Source organism: Petromyzon marinus, chromosome 13 (genome assembly GCF_048934315.1).
Source record: "Petromyzon marinus isolate PM22_M1 ecotype Great Lakes invasive population chromosome 13, UKy_Petmar_22M1.pri1.0, whole genome shotgun sequence".
NCBI lineage: Eukaryota > Metazoa > Chordata > Hyperoartia > Petromyzontiformes > Petromyzontidae > Petromyzon > Petromyzon marinus.
This window is the reverse complement of record NC_133679.1, coordinates 2080106-2104196: the sequence shown is the minus strand read 5'-3', so window position 1 is coordinate 2104196 and position 24091 is coordinate 2080106. Positions and strand designations below refer to the sequence as shown.

Sequence of the window (24091 nt, the reverse complement as noted above, 5' to 3'; positions counted from 1 at the left end):
GGCCAAAAATAATATTAATATATTTTATTAACATATAAATTGTTTAATGAAGACATAACGAAATTCTGTTCAAGTTCATAGATATATAAAAACACTTTAGCGCGTATTGTTACAAGACTAGAGAGTGACGACCGTGGTGTTGTTGTTGTTGTTGCTGCTGAGTGTGTGGATTCGTGGGGCCACGCTGCGTCCTTTCGCGTTCACCACTGTACCCCCCCTCCCCCATTCAAATACAAATCAACTCCTTCCTCGCTGCACGCGCCCGATGATTGTTACGCGCGTCCCACGTGACGCGCTAAGCAATTAACGCTGTGTGCGCTGCATAAAAGCAGATTCACGCTAAGATTGAGAACTCAGTGTGTGTGTACACGGGTACCACGTGTAACGTGTGTGTGTACGTACACACACACGTTACACGTTTGTGTCTGTATGTGTTCCACGTGACGCAGACAGCGGGGCACGCGTGGCAGGGGGGGGGGGGGGGGGTGCGTCTTATATACCGGACAACACGGCAATAAATATAGTTTTCAAATTAGGTTCTTCACAGCGGTTTATTTATTTTATATTCAAATTGGTAATTTTGTAGGTTTATGTACATATTAACAAGACTTGTGTTTGTTAGTTAATCCATTTGTAATTAATTAAATCGCGATTACACGTATACGCATACAATATACGTATACTTAGGCCTACATAAAATTCGTATATGTAACAGGAATAGTCAGCTAAGGTTAATAATTTCCAACATTCGCACGGCGCTTGAATTGCACATACACGCATGTACATATATAGACAAAGATCCCCCGTATAGCCTTAACCAACTTTTGGGGCAAGTGTCGTTAGCGAGCACACGAGGGTGGTGGGTGGTGAGAACCACGCCCGGCCGCCTTTGTCTCTCTCGTGGCGATGTTTACACACCGCACCAGATGGCCGAAGACCGGTTCAGATAATCGTCGTCGGTGTTGTCCGTAAGCGGGAATCGAACTCGGGTCGCTCGGGTTCAGAGTGCAGCGTAGCGCTAACCAACGCACTACCGCTCCCCTCGTATAACACACACACAGAACTACACCCCCACGGCCCCACACATACACACGCACAACTACACACCAAACAAAGACACACACACGTGAATAATTGATGTACAAATATAAACTACACTGCGGGCCTGTCACGCGCGCATTAATCAACAACACAACAAACAAAATAATCCCAACAACCAAACCCCCACCAAATACGCGCAAGCGATCCAAAACACTGCGTGCCACGAAGAAGGGCCATTTCCAGAAACATCGCCTACTATATATACCTTTGCCGTTAAGGCCACACACACACACACCCCGTGTTAGACTGGTGAATGTGTTGAGCGTTGTGTTAACACGGCTAAGTCGGGGCGCTGCAATCTTCCCACCAAGATAAAAACATCGCGAACTGACGGGACCGCTCCGTCTCCCGATATCATCGCCGACAAACTCCCTGCCGCCACTAACTCTAGCGACCACTGCCGTATTTTTGGGATTATACGACGCACTCCCTACCCCCCCCCCCCCCCCCAATATATTCCAAAGAAAAAGTTGAGGACCGCGTCTTATAATCCGGTACACGTGTATGTGTGTAACCAGCAGATGTTGCGTAACTTTACGTATACCGGACACAGAATCCGGGTGCGTCTTACATTCCGGGTGCGTCTTACATTCCGGAGCGCCTTATATTCCAGAGCATTCGGTCAGAGCGCACGTGGAGTCGTGACGTAGTGGTCACCGCTGCGAGGTGGCGATCAGCGGCGGAGTGAGACCCCTTCACCGACCCGCACTATTCAGCGTGGTGAAGTATGGTCAGACAACTCCCCCCCCCCCATGAATGCATGCACGCACACGCGGATGCATAGACGTCGTTGGACCGCTAAGTGATTGGTTAACATGAAATATATTTCTTCATCCAGCAGTGGAGATGGGTGGGATCGGATGCCATCAGTAATCCTGGGCCCTCAACACCAACCACAACAATCACTATCACTATCATCATCAATGAGATCGGGATATGGGCAAATTGAACGCGCTTAACGTATCAATAAACGAATGGGATTAATCAACGTCAATTATAATGCAGCCTAACTCGACGCCGGTGACTTTTATTTCAGTGAACGAATATAAATACGTGCATGCACGCACACGCGGATGCATAGACGTCGTTGGACCGCTATGTGATTGGTTAACATTAAATATATTTTAGGGATAATAAAAAAAATATCGTTGGGGTTCTATGGAACCCGCATAACAATGTCCCGTCGCAGGTTAAGAGCGACGGCGTTAATTGGGGACCCGTTTGCAAGAGACGGCACGATACCCCCTATACAGTCACTGCGGCCCACGGGGATTATGAGAAGAAGACGTGGCCGGGAGCCCAGCTCATGCCCTTCCAGCTCATGCCCTTCCAGCTCATGCCCTTCCAACTCATGCCTTTCCAACTCATGCCCTTCCAGCTCATGCCCTTCCAACTCATGCCCTTCCAGCTCATGCCCTTCCAGCTCATGCCCTTCCAACTCATGCCCTTCCAGCTCATGCCCTTCCAGCTCATGCCCTTCCAGCAGCCGGCTGGCCTCGGCGGCAAGCAGCCCAGCGGCCACTCGCGAGTTGAACCCTGCCGACGATTCATTTATAGATACCCCACTAACCCCCCCCCCCCAACACGTAACCGACCACCCCCACAATAGAATTGCTGGGAGGGCGAAGGCAGCCAGCATCGTGTCCCACAAAAAATACAAAAAGCCACTGCACGTCTCCCCGCCAAGCTAGGCAGTAGCATCAAATAATGTAACGCTGCTCGGTTGTACACTTTGGAACCAACGCTTTCACAATATACACGTCGGTTGCAGAGTGTCATTATAACGTCAGTGGGGGGGAGGCGCGGGAGGGGTATCTGTAAATGGATCGCCCTCGGTATTCCGCTTGACAATTATCAGTCGAGAAAGCCAATAACCCGGCTGGGTCGTCGATGAGAATGTTTAATTGTGATTTAACAGAAACGCGTGGAGACGGAACAGCGGAGGGGCCCCGCCGAGATTCGCCGTCGCGCGTCGGGCGCGGCACCGCGCGGAGTCGAGCGGCGGCGTCGCTCGCCCCGCGGGGGCCACGGCCGAGTGACCGCCGCGCGCACCGGCGCCTCGAACGATGCCGCCCACCTCCTGCTCCACCACCACCACCTACATCCTCCTCCACCACCACCTTCATCATCATCCTCCTGCTCCACCACCACCATCACCAACATCCTCCTGCTCCACCACCACCACCACCTACATCCTCCTCTACCACCACCACCACCTTCATCATCATCCTCCTGCTCCACCACCACCTCCACCTTCATCATCCTCCACCACCACCACCTTCATCATCCTCCACCACCACCACCTTCATCATCCTCCACCACCACCACCACCACCACCTTCATCATCATCTCCTCCTCGTCGTCATCGCTACTTGTGGGCGACCCGAGCCCCCCCTCGACGGACGCGCACGTGGACGCACCCCACATTGCCTGCCGTGCCCCGCCACCCCCACTGCTAACCTCCCCACCACCCATCACCCCCCACCCCCATCACTCCCCACCCCCATCACCCCCCACACAATAAAAACAGTGGCCGGGCCGTCGCGCAATTAACGCGGAGCTCCGAGGCGCCACATTGACGCCACCCAACGCGTATTGATCACGTGTCCGGCTCCCGTCATAAGTGTCTGCAAATAAGCGGGGCTGGTGACAGCCACTGCCTTAAATACTTTCGCCTATTAACTTAATAGGTTCGCGCGAGGGGGGTATTACACCCCTCCTCCCCTCTTCTACCCCCCACCCACTAAAAAAAAACAAATCTCGCGTCCTCACACTGCCACAACCCTCCCGCCACTCCACTTGTCCCTCTCTCTCTCTGTCCATAGAGACCACTGTGTGTAGGGAGGACTGAGACGACACCCCCGTACCGTCCCCCCATCTTACGTGCGTTATGTGGCTCTGCACCGCTCCTGGAGTGTTGCAGAACCACCCAACAACCACCCAACAACCACCCAACAACCACCCAACAACCACCCAACAAGGGTCGACGGCTGTGGTAGCAATCCCCTAAAGCCACACCGCGACTGACTCTCCGCTCGACCTACGAGGCGTGCGGCGATGTCTCCACTTGCGAGCTCCACGTAACAAGGACGACGATTCCCCGTTTAGCCTTGGCGGACTATTGGGGCATGTGCTGTTAGCGAACGCACGCACGCGCACACACGCGCGCGCACACGCACGCGCACACACACGCACGCACACGCACGCACGCGCACACACGCACGCGCACACACACGCACGCACACGCACGCGCACACACACGCACGCACACGCACGCACGCGCACACACACGCACACGCACGCACGCGCACACACACGCACGCACACGCACGCGCACATACACGCACGCGCGCGCACACATGATGCGGGTGCGTGCATACGCCGTGGGTGTAGACTCTATAGGTGGCTTCAATGTGCACGTGTAAGGATTTTCACGCACGCTTAAAACGTTAATTGTACCAGACATTGCCCCTCGTATATTAACCTATTCGCATGTAAAATCATGCACGTGCCTGCTTGTTTGTATGCACGCACGCGCTGTGTGTATGTCTACACAGGCATTGTGCATACCAATCGTCAATGTAAACGTGTATGTCTGTTGCCCCTGTACACACGCCATTGTGTTATACAGGTAACACACAAACGTGGCTTCTACACAATCAATCATGTTGTGTCCAAGTCACGCAATCATCTCCGAGTGAAGTTCCCGTGTAACGTCTCGTTCTTGCATAAACACGTTCACGCGCAGGTCACGCACCGCACGCACTTCGACAGCCGAGTACACACAAGTATAGTACAACATTCATAGATAATAGTACAACATTCATAGATAATACTACAACATTCATAGATAATAGTACAACATTCGAATACGCAAACACACACACACAGGCCCCGCACGCAAATATTCACGGACACAACCCCAAGGCAGGTGCCGTGCGTTTAGCGCTCCCCATCGACGCCGCCTTTTACAACTCACACAAGAGTAGTAGGCTGAGTCAGACATCAGCTATTGGGGATAACGTAACGACGATTAGGATAGCGCTGCGGAGATGAGGCTAACTCGAGAGATGATGGTAACGTCACAGCGAGTAGGAGAGCATCAGGAACAACGTCGCCGGGCACTCTCCGCTCTCCATAGCGGGAGGCTGCGCGGTCGAAGTCGGTTTCGCGGACTCGGCGTATCGAGTGGGAGCCGACCCCGCGGAGAGCGCGCGCCACCTGCTCCTCCTCCCTCCTCCTCGGCGTCGAGCCGCTTTGTTTGACCCCCAGATGTAAGGAGGAGATCAATCTTTTGATGACTGCGCGAACGGAACAAAGGATTCGGCCGCACGGCAAACCCCGCGCGTGCGTGCGCGGGACTCTCTCCCTACACGTGCATATGCACGCGTGTAGACACACTTGTAAACACGCGTGTAAACGCACACGTGTAAACACACGCGTGCATATGCACGCGTGACAGCGGCCAGGCGCAGCCTCGCTGAGGACGAGCGCGGTCCGCGCGTCTCGCTACCCTGGGGGTGTTGTTGCTGCATCTCGCTGCGCTGACGCGTGCTGGAGGCTCACGCAAGCACAAACACACATCCCCCCCGCACGCGCGCTGTGCACGCGCATTGCTTGGAGTTCCTTATTTCTCGAGAGGAGGGTTGGTGGTAGTAGTGATGGTAGTAGTGGTAGTCGCGGGGGTGGTGCATGCGCCAAGAGCAATCGCCTCCATCGGCGATCACACGCTACGACAGAGCTGAGAAGAGACGTTCTGCGCTATCGTAGGGGATCCATTGGGGGCTGTGAGATCGGCACGCGAATGAGTGCCGCGGCCACCGCGCACGATGCCACCGAGGGCCTTCGATCGATGTCAAACAATGAGGAGGAGAGAGAGAGCCCTTAAATGTTTACAGCCGACGGAACGGCGTCGCTTTGAAAGCCAACATAAATTAAAATCACGCGCACACAAATTAACCCGGCGAAACCCGGGAGTCGAACCTTCACTTCCAGTGCAGGCTGACCTCTAAGCAAGACGGGGTGGGGGGGGGGCAAGGGGGGGGGGCTATTGTGGTCACTACTTTTAAGCTGCCCGCTCCACTGCTGTATTCGTTAACGGTGCAGGCGGAGCCGCGTGCGGTCGGTTGCGATTCGCCGCAGCGTGCGGTCGAGGCGCCACCGTCGTAAGATAATGTTTAATCACAGAACCGCTCCCCCACCACCACCCCCCCAAAAAAAATTCCCAAAACAACAACCTCATAGACGCGTGCTAAATCGTGCGAGGTCACGTGGGTCGGTAAGGACGCATTTAGGGCTCTGCCTTGGCTTATCGCGCGAGCAACCCCCGCCGGCAGACAACACACAGCGCGGAGCTGGTGGGGTGGGGGGTCAGCGAGCTGCTGCTGCTGCTGCTTGGTGCGAAACGTCGCCGTCTCGAGGCGCGCCACGGCGGTCGGGCGGCCGCTCCTCGTCAGCCCCGGCGAGGAGCTGCGAGCCGCGCGGCTTTGATCTCAATCAGGGAGGCGATGTACAGTGGCGGCAATTAGCATATGCCTCGTGATGTCACAGAGCCAATCAATAAGGAGCCAATCACGGGAGGGGACGGCGGGCCCAGACTCGAAGTTTGAAAGTTTGTCTTCGTGACCCCTTTCGTCGATGAATTCGCCCTGCGCCGAGTGCTCATCGTCTCAGAGATGAACTCGCTCGTTACGCGACAACGCACTGGCGCGCTCTCTCTCTCTCTCTCTGCGGGTTTCTTTGTGTGCTAACTACAAGCTGTGTGTGTGTGCAATGACACGTTGCTGCATCATCACACACAGTATACGCGCGGTGCATTTGAAGTGTCACGTTTTGTGCACCGCGCGTAATATGCGCACGGAACACGCGAGCCACATCTTTGCATCCGTGCGTTTACCAACGCGGTTCACTCACGGCACCCCACCACGTACAATCATCACGCAATCGCCACGCACACACCTGCAGACACACAACGCGCGTTGCTGTACCTGCACACACACACACAGGTGTAATAGACATTCACACACACACAATCACACACACACGCGCGCGCGCGCGCGCACGCTTGCACCCTGGCATCGGCGTCGCTACTGAGTGTGCAGGGGGTGCAGTGGGAGCTGCTCCCGGTGTGGGGTGGAGGGGGTCCAGGGGTCAGAAGGGACCTAAGGGTGGGGACACTGGACAGCTCCCCCACCACGTGAACATTGCTCAGCACGAGGGCCCCCACGTTAGAGAACAGTCCACGACATTAGCCGCACTGCGTGCTCATCACGAAGTTGTCACCGCGATGGCGTGGACGGGTCGCACAATGCAGCGGGAAACACCGATTACAGAGGGGGGGGGGGGGGGGAATGCAGCGTCTGTCGGGACCTCAAAACAACGATTTAAATAAAATCGATAAGTCACGGCGGCAGTCGGCAAAAGACAACAAAACGCGACGCCGTCACGGCCACGAGAGCGCGCGCACGGCGCAGCCCTCGCAACCTCCACGACCATTTTCGTCCGCCGCCAGCCGCGATAAATCAGACACGACCACACACACAGAGACACCGCCACACACACAGAGACACCACCACACACACAGAGACACCACCACACACACAGAGACACCGCCACACACACAGAGACACCACCACACACAGAGACACCACCACACACACAGAGACACCACCACACAGACAGAGACACCACCACACACACAGAGACACCACCACACACACAGAGACACCACCACACACACAGAGACACCACCACACACACAGAGACACCACCACACAGAGAGAGACACCACCACACACACAGACACCACCACACAGACAGAGACACCACCACACAGACAGAGACACCACCACACACACAAACACCACACACACAGAGACACCACGCACACAGAGACACCACCACACACACAGACACCACACACACACACAGACACCACCAGACAGACAGAGACACCACCAGACAGACAGAGACACCACCACACAGACAGAGACACCACCACACACACAGAGGCACCACCACACAGACAGAGACACCACACACACAGAGACACCACCACACAGACAGAGACACTACCACACACACACAGACACCACCACACAGACAGAGACACCACCACACACACAGAGACACCATCACACATACAGAGACACCACCACACAGACAGAGACATCACCACACACACACAGACACCACCACACACACAGACACCACCACACAGACAGTGACACCACACACACACACAGACACCACCACACAGACAGAGACACCACCACACACACAGAGACACCACCACACACACAGAGACACCACCACACACAGCACCACACAGACAGAGACACCACCACACACACAGAGACACCATCACACACACAGAGACACCACCACACACACACAGACACCACCACACCCACACAGACACCACCACACACACAGACACCATCACACACACACAGACACCACCACACACACAGAGACACCACCACACAGACAGAGACACCACAACACAGACAGAGACACCACCACACAGACAGAGACATCACCACACAGACAGAGACACCACCACACACACACACACAGACACCACCACACAGACACCACAGACACCACACAGACACCACACAGAGACACCACCACACACACACAGACACCACCACACAGACAGAGACACCACACACACACACAGAGACACCACCACACACACAGAGACACCACCACACAGACAGAGACACCACCACACAGACAGATACACCACCACACACACACAGACACCACACACACAGAGACACCACCACACACACAGAGACACCACCACACAGACAGAGACACCACCACACAAAGACACCACTACACAGACACCACCACACAGATAGGCACCACTACACAGACAGAGACACCACCACACATACACAGACACCACCACACACACACACACACCACCACACAGACAGAGACACCACCACACAGACAGAGACACCACCACACATACACCACCACACACACAGAGACACCACCACACAGACAGAGACACCACCACACAGACAGAGACACCACCACACACAGACACCACCACTACACAGACAGAGACACCACCACCACACAGACAGAGACACCACACACACAGACACAGACACCACTACACAGACATAAACACCACCACATACAGACACCACACGGACACCACACAGACACCACACACACACACAGACACCACACAGACACCACCACAAACACACAGATACCACACACACAGACACCACACACATAGACACCACACACACACAGACACCACAGACACCACTACACACACAGACACCACCACACAGACAGAGATACCACACACACAGACACCACACACACACAGACACCACACACACACCACAGACACCACAGACACACACAGACACCACACACACACACATACACCACCACACACACACCACAGACACCACACACACACCACAGACACCACACACACACAGACACCACACACACACAGACACCACACACACACATACACCAGCACAAACACACAGACAGCACACACACACACACAAACACCACAGACACCACTACACACACAGACACCACCACACAGACAGAGACACCACACACACAGACACCACACACACAGACACCACACACACACACAGACACCACCACACACACACTACAGACACCACACACACAGACACCACACACACACCACAGACACCACACACACAGACAGCACACACACACAGACACCACCACACACACACAGACACCACCACACACACAGACACCACCACACACACACAGACACCACCACACACACGCACGCGCCCGCTATACACGAGCCCCGCATCATTAACGCACTCACAATCATCCTCACACACGCACGTCCGTATATCGCACGGACCAGCACACTTATCCTACTAATGACCGTCACGCTGACACACACGCGCGCGCGATCACGCTGACAGACAATCACATCACGAACACACACACACACTCACTGACACAATGACAAGGACACGCCAACACACTCACACACTGACACGCCGTTCACTAGCACACGCCACCCTAACGCACACCACAGTACCGACGACGCAATGGCACCAAGCGCATACCACACACTTTGCCCGGATATAGATGACACCAAAACGACACCACTTAACACACACACACACATCGCACGCGTCACAAAGATGCACAAAGACAGCAGCAACTCCACGTCGCACTACCACAGATGCACTTCGCACTCACAGCAACCCACACAGCGGCAAATGCACAGACGGTGCAACACAAAGAACACAAAGAACACACACGGCAAGACAAAGATCTCCCGTATAGGCTTATCAGACTCTTGAGTCAAGCGCTGTTAGCGAGCACTTATGAAGGCCGACGCTGCACACGAGGGGGTAAGGGGTGGCTAGCACCACGCCCGGCCGCCTTTGTCTCCCCCAGTGGCGCTCTAACGCTCTAAGGGAGGCCCAGGACCGGTTCAGATAATCGTCACTGGTGTTGGCCGTGAGCGGGAATCGAACTCGGGTCAATGGGTTTCATACCGCAGCGCGCCACCCCCCCCCCCCTCACTAAAGACAAAGATACCCCGTGTAGCCTCACCACACACAGACTCACCCAGGGACACACAGTGCCACATATGGGCTCAGACACACACAGCGATCGTACGCACGCGCATTGACAACACGATGCGCATTGCTCCGACACGCGGGCGCGCCGCAATGCATGCGACGCATTCGAAGCCACGAAACACGGAGCACAAAGCAGTTCATGAAAGGGGCTCTCACTCACAGACAAGACAATGACACAGCGCGGAGCTTGGAAAGGCATGCACGCTCACACACTCACACGGCACGGGGTACTTGCCAGGCACAGCGACACTCACGCCAACAGTGCCACGCATTGTAGGGTCCGGAAGAGTGCACAACAGACAAGCTCATTATTGTGAGCACGGACGCACGCATCCAGCAGCAACAACAATGCGTGGAGCTACACGGCCACACACGATACGCGCGCACTCGCACACAGACACGCAGACACACACGGACAGAGGCAACACACACAACACACATGCAAGCAGGCAGACCGACACACATACAAACAGATACACAGACAGACCGAAACAGACAGATGCAGAGACAAACAGATACACAGACAGACCGATGCACAGACAAAGACAACACGCACCCGAACCGCACGACCGCCCGCTCGCCTGTGCGCGTGTAATAAGCAAACGGTGCTTACTAAGTGCCGATGATGTCGCATTGTAGGCGGCAGACAGTGCTGGCTTGCAGGGGACCTTACCGGCCAGCCGCAGAGCCGACATGCGTTGGAACTCGGGCTCCTGGAGCCACTTCCACATGCGACGGAAGGTCTCACGGCCCGACTTGAGCTTACTCCACGGCTTGGGGTTGCGCAGCAAGTCGGACAGCGTGCCCTGTGAGCGGCACAGTACGCGCTGCGCAAAGATAGCCTGCGGGATGCTGTACCGCTTCAGCTCCGTGCTGATCCGCTGCGCCACCTCCCTCGTGTTGATCTCCTCGGCCTGCGCGGCCCCGGGGGGCCCCGCGCCGTGCGGGCCCCCCGCCGACTGCGCCACGAGCCCGGCCGCCACCCCCCGCTCGCGGCACCCCCCTCCGGCGTGGAGCATCGCTCCGCCGCCGCCGTGGGGCTGCTGCTGGCCGTGGTGGGGCGGGTGGTGCGGGTGGTGAGGGTGGTGAGCTTGCGGGTGCATGCCGTTGAGGGAGGGCATCATCCCCGCGGCCGACGGGGGCGTGAGACCGCGGCCCAAGTGCTGCTCGCCGCCGCCGCGTGCCAACATCGCCGAGTGCGCGTCGAAGCCGTTGTGCGCCGCGGCAGCAGCGGCCGCGGCGAGCATTTTGTCGTTGCCCATGGGCCCGTGGTGATGGTGGTGGTGGTGTCCGTAGGTGGCGAGGCCCTGCTGCGAGTTATGGATCGCGCTCAGGCCGTTGGTGAGCGTGGAGCACGAGAGGGAGGACAGCCCCTGGCCCATGCCCGACATCTCTTTGTGGTAGGGGCTGTACAGGCTGTTGACCGTGGACAGCGCCCGCTCGTCCCGCATGAGCGTGAAGCTGCCACTGACGTTGCCCGCGAGGCGCTGGTGGTGGTGGTGATGGTGGTGGTGATGGTGGAATTTATCCGACACGGTCGAGATGGGAGGCAGCGGCTGCAGCGGCGTGAGCGTCGTGTAGGTGCTGCTCATGCTCATGCCGGTCGGCGAGTCACAGGTCATGGTGATGGCCGGGTGCAGGGAGCCGGCCAGCGAGTGGTCCGCTCGGTAGTCGCCGCCGTCCAGAATGGAGGTCATGTTGGACACCATCGACGGCCGTGAGTGCGTCTGGATCTCGTAGTGCGGGTGGCGAAGGTGTGGGCTGTGGGTGCTCATGAGGTCGTTTTGCTGCTGCTGCTGCACTTGTTCATGATTCGCGCCGTGCAGATCTCCCATATTTTCCATCGTCAGCTCTGGATTCATTCCGCCTAAGAGCGGCCTGATTACACATCTATCTCGTCTCGCCGGGCACTATTCACTTGTTCTTGTTGTTGTTGTTGCTGTAATTTCCTCGTCTTGTTCTTCTTGTCTTGTTTCTCCGTGGCTCTTGCTGCTGTCTCGGTCTGTCTGTCTCCCTCTCTCCCTCTTCCTCCCCACCACCACCACCACCACTCCCCCCCACTCTCTGCCCCCCCCCCACCACCCCCCCCCCCCCCACACAGCACAAGACAAACCCGCCCCACCTCGCGTGCGTGCGCGCGTCCGTCGCCGCCGCCGCGTTTTTTGGTTTGTTATTTTTTATTTGTATCGGATGCAGCTCGGTCGGTCACGGCAGTCGTCGCGCGTTTTACTCCTCCTCCTGCTGCTACTGCTGCTACCGCTTCTTCGGTGGCTGCCGCCGCCGCCGCTGTTTTAATGTCGTCGCTGTGGCACACGGGGAACGCGTCCGCCCGTCAGTAGCGCCGCTCCTGCTGGCAGTCTGAGCAGCAGCGGTAGCAGCAGTGGAGCAGCGAGGCGGAGCGGGGGCAGCAGGAGCCGGAGCAGAAGAAGAAGAAGAAGAGGCGACGGCAGGAGCAGCGGGAGCCGGAGGAGGAGCAGCACGACGATGACGACGACGACGACGATGATGATGATGATGCGGCCGTGTGAGCCATGCCCGCTCAGCGGCAGCAGCAGCAGCAGCGGCGGTGGCGGCGACGGCGGCAGCAGCAGCAGCGCAGCCGCCGTGGGCGAGAGCAGCCGCGGCAGATTGTGAGCTGCGTGGTCGCGCACTGCGCACCGCCTCGGACGGCCTGACGTCAGCGTGCACACACGGATTGTGATGGAGACTTCCGGGTGCTGCTGCTCTATAGAAGGACAAGGGGGGGGGGGTGGTGGTTGGTGGTGGTGGTGGTGCTCGTGGTGGTGGGGGGGAGATGTTTATTATATATCTCTGAAAGGGGGGGGGGGTGGATGGGAGGGTGGGGGGCACGTGAGGCCAAAAACTGAGATTTTTGATATGTTTTTGGGTGGCGTTTTGATTTTTCGTGATTTTTTTGTTGAGGATTTTTGTTGGTGTTGTTCATTTGTTTGTTATCGTGAACGCATTTCGCTCGAGCGTTCCGCGTTCTGTAAAATAATACTTTGTAATAATAAAAGCAACTAACATAAAAAATAAATAATAATACAAATGAAGAAGGCTTTGTACACACATGGCCCAAGTGTGGTCCCTGTAACATGGCACCGTTGTCTTGACATCCTCCTGTCCCTCTCACTATCAAGTGCATGTTTTTTTATCGAATAAAACCCTCTGCTTTGAAAGGTCAACACTCAACGATTGGGAACGCACTTTGTTTAGTCCTACACAACGCATTTTTTTCCCCTTTCACTCAAACAGCAAAACAAAAAAATACATATTTAAAAAAAAATCTGTCACCATCTCCAGCCGAATTTAACACTTCGCTCCCGTTTCACTTGCACTGTCGTATCTCAGTCTCAATGTCTAACCCCGTGTTAAACTACCTACTTGACGCACTGCCCTCTCTTTCGCTCTCCGTACCTCGTCTGTCGTCCGTGTCGCACTCCCCGTGCGTTCACGGTCTATCCGTGCGCAGCCAAACCCCATTGCGTGCACGCGCGTGCGACGCTATTGACGTGTCGAACTCTGACTCTCCCGTAACCTCTGCGCCCCGTGTTTAAGAGTCGTCACCAATGATCCATATACGTGGGCTTATTCACAGGGAGAGTGTGCGCGCGTGTGTGTGTGTGAGAGAGAGAGGTCCGTGCTGAGGACTATTGCTGTAATTTGGTTAATTATAAACTTTGATGGCACACATTTAGCCCCAGCCAGTACATATTCTATTAATATTGATTTTTGGTATTTAGCAGATGTTGCTTGTCAGCCACTTAGAATCGATGCCTTCTGTAGTGGAGCGGTTATAAGGGCCACGGCTGGCGTAGAGGGGGGCTGTAGCGGCGGCTAAGCAGCCCTTTGTGCACGCATCCTGCTGCACACGGCTGTGTGCGCGCGCGAGACAGATGCAGACACGCACATGAATTCCCTACAACAACAACGGCTGGAGGAGCAGCAGCAGATTCGTCCATCTGTGTGCGCGCGTGCGTGTGAGACGGAGCGATTCCCAGTGACATGGGTTGGATTCCCGTCCATGGATAAAGTGAGTGGCAAGCGGTCTCCGAATCTGTGCCACGCGGATGTCCTCTTGAGCAGGTCGACTCAGCCTTGAAAATTGGTAGCAGCTGCGGTTTGTAAAACATCAGCACTAGGTGGTGGTGGTTTGTAAAACATCAGCACTAGGTGGTGGTGGTGGCGACCGGGGGTCTGGGGACAAAGGCAGCCCTGGCGTTGTGGTGGTGGTGGCGGCGATGACGATGACGGTCACACCCTACCCCATCGTGTACCAATTGAGCCATAATAGGTGCTCGCTAACAGCACTTGGAGCTCCGGCCTCTCTAGGCCCAGCGCGTTTCCTCGTGCTCGCGTGGCGGCGGGCGGCGAGGCGCGGTCGGAGCGAGCGCTGCGGTGGTCGACGTCCATCTCGGGCTTAGCATGAAGGGACGGAGAGACGAGCATCGCGCAAACAAAAGCGAGAGATGTTCTGTCTCTCTCGCCTGCTAAACAACTCGCGCCGCCGTGGTCCGCACAGAGAGAGAGAGAGGAGCGGGCCGGGGGGCGCGTGTTACGATTTAATCTCGCTGCAAGACGCTGGACCGGTCGTCTTTGATAGGAGCGATCCCGCGCTCTTCGTCGTGGATGCGTCCGGCCTTGAGCAGGGCGATGGGTGTTGTTTACATAATCTCCAATTAGCCTATTTGATCAACTGCGCTACGGTCCCGGAACCGCCGCTCGAGGGGGCGAGCGTGGAGAGGCCACTTCAACCCAGGGTGCAGCGCTTTCACGCCGTGTGAAAAGAAGAGGCGAGTGGCCTTTCTCTTTCAAGAGACCTTAACACATTTTTTTGGATGGTGGCGGTTGGGGGGGGGGGGGCTGACAATAGGAAAGGGAGGATGGAGGGAAGAAAAATAAACTTCGAGGGTTTTTTTTTTAACAAAGCGGTGGCCGGGATGCCGCGCTTATCAAAGTGATGCTTAGTAGAGCGATACGCTTCATGGGAAAACAACACGGGAGAATGACCATTGATGTTTGTGTAGACTCGGGTCAACTCTGCCTCAATGAGTACCTGGTGCGGTGTACGGTTAACATCGCCGCTAGGGAGACAAAGGCGGCCGGGCGTCGTACTGGCCGAACCCACCCCCTCGTGTGCCGTGCCAGCCTTCGTAGGTGTCACTCGCTAACAGCACTTGCCCCAACCGTCTGTCTTTGTGTGCGGAATGGTACACAGAACGGTGGCACGTGTGTTCATTGGTACCAGGACACACAATACTGTCGGGGGCAAGTTGCCATTCGTGAGCACCTCATGCAGGAAAGAGCGGCAATCACGCAAGCGAAGATCTGCCGCTTAAGTCAATCACCGGGGCCACTCGTGTATCACGCGGCGGACTCGTTCCGAAGAGAGCGAGTGGTCACTTGCTAGCGACCACATTTTGTGATAGATTGGACTTACCCCCCTCCCCGCTCTCTCTGTACACGCGGTGAAGGGCCCGCGTGCCACACGCAAACACGGCGGGCCCACTGTGTGTCCTCTGTCACGCAATTTGGCGTAAACGCGAGTGCACCACGCCTCTCCCAACGGCTCCCTTTGACGGAGAGTCGCCGGGAGTCGCGGCGGTGGCAGCTGCGCGTCGTGACGCATCAGGAAGCCCGCGAGCCGCCGTGCGCAACGCGGTCAGCTTCACGAGGACACCGAGCGGCCCTCACAGCGCCTCGTAGCCAATGCCAGCGCTGATTTCCTTCTTCTAAGAAAACATCAGGACGGGTCGAGTGGCGTGTGAGTGTGTGGGGGGGGGGGGGGGGGCGCGGTGGTGTAGCGGTTCGCGCTCCGAACCCGGCCACCCGAGTTCGATTGCCGTGTGCAGCCAAAAGCACGAGTGACGCTTGTCTCAACCGGCCCGGGGCCTGCCCTAGGTCGACTCAGCCTCAAATAAGTACCTGGTGCGGTCTGTAAGCATCGCCACTCGGGATACAAAAGCAGCCGGGCGTGGTGCTGGCCACCCACCCTCTCGTGTGCCGTGTTGGCCTTCATAGGTGGTGCTACTCGCGAACTTCACTCGACAGTCTCTGTTGAGGCTCCACGCGTGACTCTTTGTCTTCGTGTGCGAGTCTGCGATGTTGATCTCCCGGAATCGAGCGGTGCTCGACGAAAAAAGGGGTGCACTATCGCACGTGTCCCGGTCCCGGTCTCTCCTCGCATCCATTTCCTGTGCCTGTCCCGTAACGCGCGGCGAGAGACGCCGATTAGCATCTTGTGTACAAAATGTAAAAAAAAAACCCAACAACAACCTGGGAAACGCGTGTTGTTTTGGCTGGAGTGGCTGTGTCAACAGGAAGGGAAATTGATCGCGTATAGATAAAGCAGCGCCTGCCTCGATGAGATCCGATATTTCCCGAGCAATACTATTGACAGCGCTATCGATTTCCACGCTTTACATACATCTGCATTACCAGCGAACGCTAAGAGTGAGAGGGCTAAGCACAAATGTGCCTCCCTCGGAACCGCGCATATGGCACGCAGCCTTTTCCCATTTTCTCCTCCATCCTCGCGAATCGTGGCCGGATTTGAGGCGGCGGCTGCGGCTGCGGTGCCCTCGGCCCCCATCTGGCCTCCGCCTCGGCCCCGTGGCGATCGCGGGGTGGTTCTGCGGAAGGGGGAGAGGCGCAGCGGGGATGGCGCCGTTGCGTTGCGGCCGCTGGGGCTGCGCGAGGAGAGTTGCGGGGTAAGGGGGACGCGTGGTGAGAGAGAGAGCGAGAGAGCGAGAGTGCGTGCGCGTGTGCGAGCGATTATTCTATGCAACCTCGTGTATACACACGCACACACACACACGCACACACACGTACACCCACACACACGCGAGAACCTACAGTAAACGATTATCATCGTCTTATCTTCGGTATTACCCCCCAACATTGTTGGTAATGTTGCTGCGATTCCTGCCTCTCTCTCTCTCTCCTCGCTCCGGGGCGTATCAACCCGCTGATGCGCAATAGCTACAGCCCGGGAAGCCGTGCACACGCGGCCGTCTGTATACGCGTGCGAGCGCGCGCGCGTGGCTATTGGCGAAGGAGGAGGTGGATTAGAGAGACGGCAGCGAGCGAGCGAGCGAGCGCCGCGTTCACCGCTCGTCCATCACGAGTCGCGTCCCGATCGCGTTTGCCCTCGCCCCGTCTCTCTCGTTGCGCGCGAACAAAAGGGGCAGGCAGGGGCAGCAGCGGGGGCAGCGGTGTGGCCCACGACGCACCGCGCGTCCCGCAGCCACCCACCGCGCAGCAGCCCCTTGCGTTGTCGGTCTGTGCGGTGCACCTAGCCTGGCACACGTACCGCGGTGACGTCACCGCCGCCATTCCGTGGCGAATGGCTGCTGTTGTAAATTGCTTGTTGCGTGATAGTCGCACAGTCGAGGTGGTGGTGGTGGGGGGGGTATGCACACTGTGTTGTTACGCGTTGAGCACAACGCGAGAAGTGCAGCAGACCGATCGGGCGCAGGGAGGCCGCGTGCAGCTCGCCGCCGCCGCCGCCGCCGGAAGCGCGGCCCCGCGCCACGAGTCGCGCGCGCGCGCGCGCGCAGCGCAACGCCGCCGTAGCCGCGCGGCTGCTCGACCCCGTGGCGTCGTCACCCGCACGCTGCCCGCTGCCCGCTGGCCGCTGCGTCGCCTCGGGGCGTCAACGAGGCCCGCGCGGTACCCGTCCCGCTCCGAGTCGCGAGGACCGAAGCGCTTCGCGCTTTCTCTCGCGCGCACGCGGGCACCAGCGCTCGCGAGCCATCGACACGGCCCGAATGGTGACGATGCATAATGTCGGCTGATATGCGTACAGAGGGCACATCGCGGTGTGCATACGCGATCATTTATTCATATTTGATGACATCGTCAATAAAACGCATAGGGTCGACACGGATGCATTTTTTTACTCATTTGGGCGCAAATGAAATCCGGCTAAGAACCCCCCACCGCTCACCCCCCCCCCCCGCTCACCCCCCCCCCCCCCCGCTCAACCCCCCCCCCCCATCCTGGAGCTGATGAGTTCTATTCCACGTGTCTGGAGACCGCTGCTGTCCGCGCGGGCCGCTCCGCAGTCACTCCGCGGCCTGGGCACCGCGTGTGTCACGCGTGTGTCACACGTGCAACCCCACTTGATGGAGGCAGTTATAACGTGTCTCTAATCACGCGCGCGCACACACGTGTCTCCTCCTTCCCGCTCCCTCCCTCCACCCCCCGAGCAATCGCGCCCTTCTCTATCAACCTCCCATTAGCCATCGTCGCACCAACGAAGGTCCTTCCTTCGCCTGTGCTGTGCCCATTGTCTGTATCGCCCTCCCCCCGTGCTGCCCATATATTTCAGACGTCTTCTCCCTGCTTCACATTGAAAGGCGGGGGGTGCGAAGGGTGGGGGGGAGAACGGTGACGCGGTGGTTAGCGCACTGCGCTTCGACTTCACGTTTCACGTGAGTTAGAGTCTCGGCTGCGGCTGTCACATCAGCGGCGACAGATAGTTTGAACCGATCTGACCCACCCCCTCCCTCCCCTCCTCTCCCACCATGCCGCTGCTCTTCACCGACACGCCCTGACCAGCGTGGTGAAGTATGGTTACACGACACACACCCCCGCCATGATTTACACAGCGTGTGAAGGCGTGCATTCAGCGACGAGGCTTTCTCAAATGAATCCCACTAAACGATCTATAATTCTACATTTTTCTCGTTCAGTGAATATCGCTGGGGCGTAGTTCACAGTCAACCTCCGACATCCGTAGTTCGTGTTCGGAACGAGCGCCCAGGGCTCATCGCGAGCGGAGGACGCGGCCCGCCGGCTCGGCTCGCCACGTGGAGCCGAGAAAACGCCGGCGTCCGTGCTAAAGAAAGAGACGGCGGCCCCTTCCTACGTTGCACCTATTGAGGGCACGGGCGATCATCATCCAGCAGTGGAATGGAACCATCATGGGCTGACACCGATTGGGATGGTGATGAAGATTTTGGCGATTTTTTTTCAAACTCCGTGGCTCGTGTGTACGCGTGTGTGTTGTGTGACTGCGGTCGTATAGCGCTACAACCCGGGTTCGATTCCCGCTCACGGTCAATATCACTGACCATGATCTAAACCGGGTCTGGGACTCATCCGGGCGCGGTGCTGGCCACACACCCGCTCGTGTGTGCCACAGTACCGGCCTTCATAGGTGCTACTCGCTAACAGCACTTGCCCCAACAGTCTGTTAAGGCTATACGGGTGATCTTTATCTCTGTGTCTAATTGCGGCCCACGTGTGTGTGCAATGTACGATTGCCGTGTGAATTCGTGCACGTATGCTGGTAGGGTGCGCGTATGTGTGTGTGTATATAGAAGCGTGGTGTGTACGTGCGTGTGTGATTTTTGTTATCTGTGAGCGTGTATCATTGGGGCGTGTACGTGTGCATGTATATATTGTGTATATATGTATACACATGCCGTGTGTGTGCATGTATATACTGTGTATATATACATGCCGTGTGTGTGTGCATGTATATACTATATATACACATGCCGTGTGTATGTATATACTGTGTATATATACATATACCGTGTGTGTGTGCATGTATATACTGTGTACAGTATATATTTATACTGTATATATATACATACCATTGTGTGTGTGAACGTGAGCACCTGTACACACACAGGCGGGGTGCCCGTGACGCCCTCGTGGTGAGTGTTTCACAGCAGCAAAACACTCGCTAATGGGATCGTCATCATGATGATCGGTCAGCGCTGCGCTACGAACCCGGCGACGCGGGTTCGATTCCCAACACGAGCGACGATTGTCTGAACCGGTCCTGGGCCTCCCTCTAGGTTGACTTAACCTCAAATGAGTACCCGGCGCGGTGTGTAAACATCGCCACCGGGAAGAGACAAAGGCGGCCGGGCGTCTTCTCTGGCCACCCGCTCCGTCGCGTGCCGTGCTACCCGCGAAGAGCACTTGCCCCAACAGTCTGTAACGGCTGTATGGGGGATCTTTGTGTTTTTTTGGTTTGCATACCTGCTTTGTAAACAAAATCCATCTATATATATACACAAACACACACGCACGTGGGTTGACATGTATGTGCGACATTCCCAGCAGCGCGATCAGCGCTCGCGAACTCGCACGAGACGAGATTCAGAATCGTCGGAGTCAGATGTTTGATCGATTCTCCTCCGTGGAATCCGATCAGCTGACGAAGCTCTTTGTCACAGATGTCCAGAGTACGAGCGCCATCACAGGGCCCATTAACAACGCACACACAACAACAACAACAAACACAGGACAGGGATCCCCCACACGAGTCATCGCCCCGGCCTGCTGTTGTTTCTTGATGTTGTTGATGTTGTTGATAATGTTGTTGATGTTGTTGATGATGGTCCAAGCGTGGCTGCTGCTTTGCTCGGAATACATCAAACTCTGCGCCCGCTCCTGTGACATCTCGCAAGCTAAGCAGGTAGTTGTGCCTGGCTAGCTGAGTAGGTGTCCACCTAAGATCCCCCCGTGTAGCCTTAACAGACTGTTGGGGCAAGTGCTGTTTGCGAGCATTTATGAAGGCCGGAACGGCACTCGAAAGGGTGGGTGGCCAGCAACCACGCCCCACCGCCTTTGTCTCCCCAGTGGCGATGTTTTGACACCACACCAGTTACTCATTTTACCACCACCACGCACACAAAACCCCAGGTGGTATAGGCTGCCGTGGGGATGCGTTGTGAGCCGGGAATAAGTCGTACGTACAGCAAAACAATATCACTTGTTGTACTGTACTATGTTGCGGCGTCTATTCATCCCCCGCCCAACCCGAGTCGGCCTTCACCAACCCGCATCAGCCCGCTCTGACCAGCGCGCTGATGTCAAAGAAAGCGCCGGGCGTGGCCCTCATCCAGCAGTGGATCGGGCAAGGGGCTGTAAGACGCACGCGCGCTGATTGGCCATCGAATATAAATAACATTGATCGGTATTGCCGGCGTCTCTCAGCAGCCAACAAAAACCTCGTGAATGGAAATGTCCAAACATCATCGTCGTCATCATCATCATCATCAGCCGTGGTCAGTCCACTGCTGGATGAAGGCCTCCCCAAGCCCTCCCTTCGTCACCTCTCGCGAATCCTGCGGTGTCACCGATCCACTGCCGATGTCATAAATCGCTCCGTCTCCACGGTGAGCGTTCCCCTAGCCCTCTCTCCATCTCTCTCTCTCTCGAACGCCGTTCCTCCATGCCGTGGGTGCCGCTCTCTCATCACCCTGGAGCATCGCGTCTCTTTCGAGCCATGGCGCATCCGGCTCCGTGCACCCCCCCCCCCCCACTTAAACCGCTCGTAGACGCGAGAATCATCACCACGCCGTCTTTAACTCCGCCTGATGTTCTCCAATCCACGCGTTTCCAACACCCCCCCCCCGCTCCGCTTTCTGTCTCTCAATGTGAATAAATAAAATTACACATCAGCTTGCCTGAACAAACCCTTCCGAAACCGAGCCTGAAGATTCCAGCCAGATTTTCTTTGGTACTGCGTGCACATTACATTAGGCATTATCCTAAACCCAGATAAAATATTGCCATTATAGTTTTATACATTATAGTTCTATGCATTATAGTTATATACATTATAGTTATATACATTATAGTTCTATACATTATAGGTAGAAACATTTTAGTTCTATACATTATAGTTCTATTCATTGCAGTTCTGTGCATTATAGTTGTATACATTATAGTTATATTCATTATAGGTCTATACATTATAGGTCGATACATTATAGTTCTATACATTATAGTTGTATTCATTATAGGTCTATACATTATAGGTCTATACATTATAGGTCTATACATTATAGGTCGATGCATTATAGTTCTATACATTATAGTTGTATTCATTATAGGTCTATACATTATAGGTCGATACATTATAGTTCTATACATTATAGTTGTATTCATTTTAGGTCTATACATTATAGGTCGATACATTATAGTTCTATACATTATAGTTGTATTCATTTTAGGTCTATACATTATAGGTCGATACATTATAGTTCTATACATTATAGTTATATTCATTATAGGTCTATACATTTAAGGTCGATATATTATAGTTCTATACATTATAGGTCGATACATTATAGTTCTATACAGAACACGCCCGTCACAAAAGCGAGAAAACGTGACGTGTCTCCAGCACGATCCGATGGACGCACACCACGTGACGCGGCATACAATAAATAAAAACCCCACGAGGTCTTTGGTCGATCCACTGCTGGATGAAGGCCGACCCACGCATGACGTATGGGTCGTTTGTGAGTTTGACCATACTTGACTCCGCTGGTGAGTGAGGGTTCGTGAAGGAGCGATGACGTTCTTGGGGTTCGGGCTGTTTGGCTGACTGCCGGATGCAAGATGTATCACTAAGCCACTGATGTTAGCCGTGCCCGGGAATCGAACTCAGGCGGCTAGCTTCACGGCGCATTACGATGATGTTACTACAGTACTGTGCATCTGCCAGTTACGAGAAAAACAACTACATTACGATGTATTCCTTAAACTATTATTTCAGAGAAAAAAATCAAGGTAGAAAATGCACTAATTGTGCTTACAAATTGCTCCAAACGACTCGAATCGGATTGATGCTCTTAGGACTCAATAAGTGAGCCACAGTGAACGAGTGTGCCAGTGTGTATCACATGCGTGGTGCTCAGTACGCCCCGTGTGCTGTCGTTGTCTGTAAGTGTGGCTGTGTGTGCGCTGCGCTACGAATCCGGCAACCAGAGTTCGATTGCAGCGCACGGCCAACACCCAGTGACGATTATCTGATCCGTTCCTGGGCCTCCTCTAGGTCGACTCAGCCTCAAATGAGTACCTGGTGCGATGTGTTAACATCGCCACTGCGGAGGCAAAGGCGGCCGGGCGTGGTGCTGGCCACCCACCCCCTCGTGTGCCGTGCCGGCCTTCATAGGTGCTCGCTAACAGTACTTGCCCCGACAGTCGGTTCAGGCTATAGGCGGGATCTTTGTGTGCGGTGTGAATACGTGTAAGTGTGCGTGTTATATCGAGTGTTTGTGCTGAGTGGGTGAGAATGAGTGAGCGAGAGCGAGTGTGCGTGAGAATGTGAGTGTGTGTGTGATTTAAGTGTGGAGCGTTGGTGTAGTGGTTAGTTAGCGCGCTGCGCTACGAACCCGGCGACCCGGGTTCGATTCCCGTTCACGGCGAACACCCAGTGACGATTATCTGAACCGGTCCATGGGCCTCCCCTAGGTCGACTCAGCCTCAAATGAGTACCTGGTGCGGTGTGTAAACATCGCCACTGGGGAGACAAAGGCGGCCGGGCGTGGTGCTGGCCACCCACCCCCTCGTGTACCGTTCCGGCCTTCATAGGTGCTCGC

The 24091-nt window shown here is 55.7% G+C and overlaps 1 protein-coding gene and 1 long non-coding RNA gene across 6 annotated transcripts in view; one reads left to right on the top strand and one right to left on the bottom strand.

Annotated features, from left to right (window-relative positions):
- The window catches only part of LOC116942201 (hepatocyte nuclear factor 6), a 67289-nt gene extending 54484 nt beyond the window's left edge, over positions 1-12805 (bottom strand). For 2 of the 4 annotated variants that reach the window (XM_032953875.2, XM_032953876.2), the window contains exon 1: positions 11350-12805. In XM_032953875.2, the coding sequence (XP_032809766.1) occupies positions 11350-12598 (1249 nt within the window). In that variant the 5' untranslated portion in view covers positions 12599-12805. The remainder of the gene's footprint in view (positions 1-11349) is intronic. The other 2 variants (XM_032953877.2, XM_032953878.2) reach the window with 1 other exon arrangement.
- Positions 12806-17040: 4235 nt separating this feature from the next.
- Positions 17041-24091, top strand: part of LOC142924415 (uncharacterized) — a 66882-nt gene continuing 59831 nt past the window's right edge. For both annotated transcript variants that reach the window (XR_012941623.1, XR_012941622.1), the window contains exon 1: positions 17041-17446. This is a non-coding gene — a long non-coding RNA (uncharacterized LOC142924415). The remainder of the gene's footprint in view (positions 17447-24091) is intronic.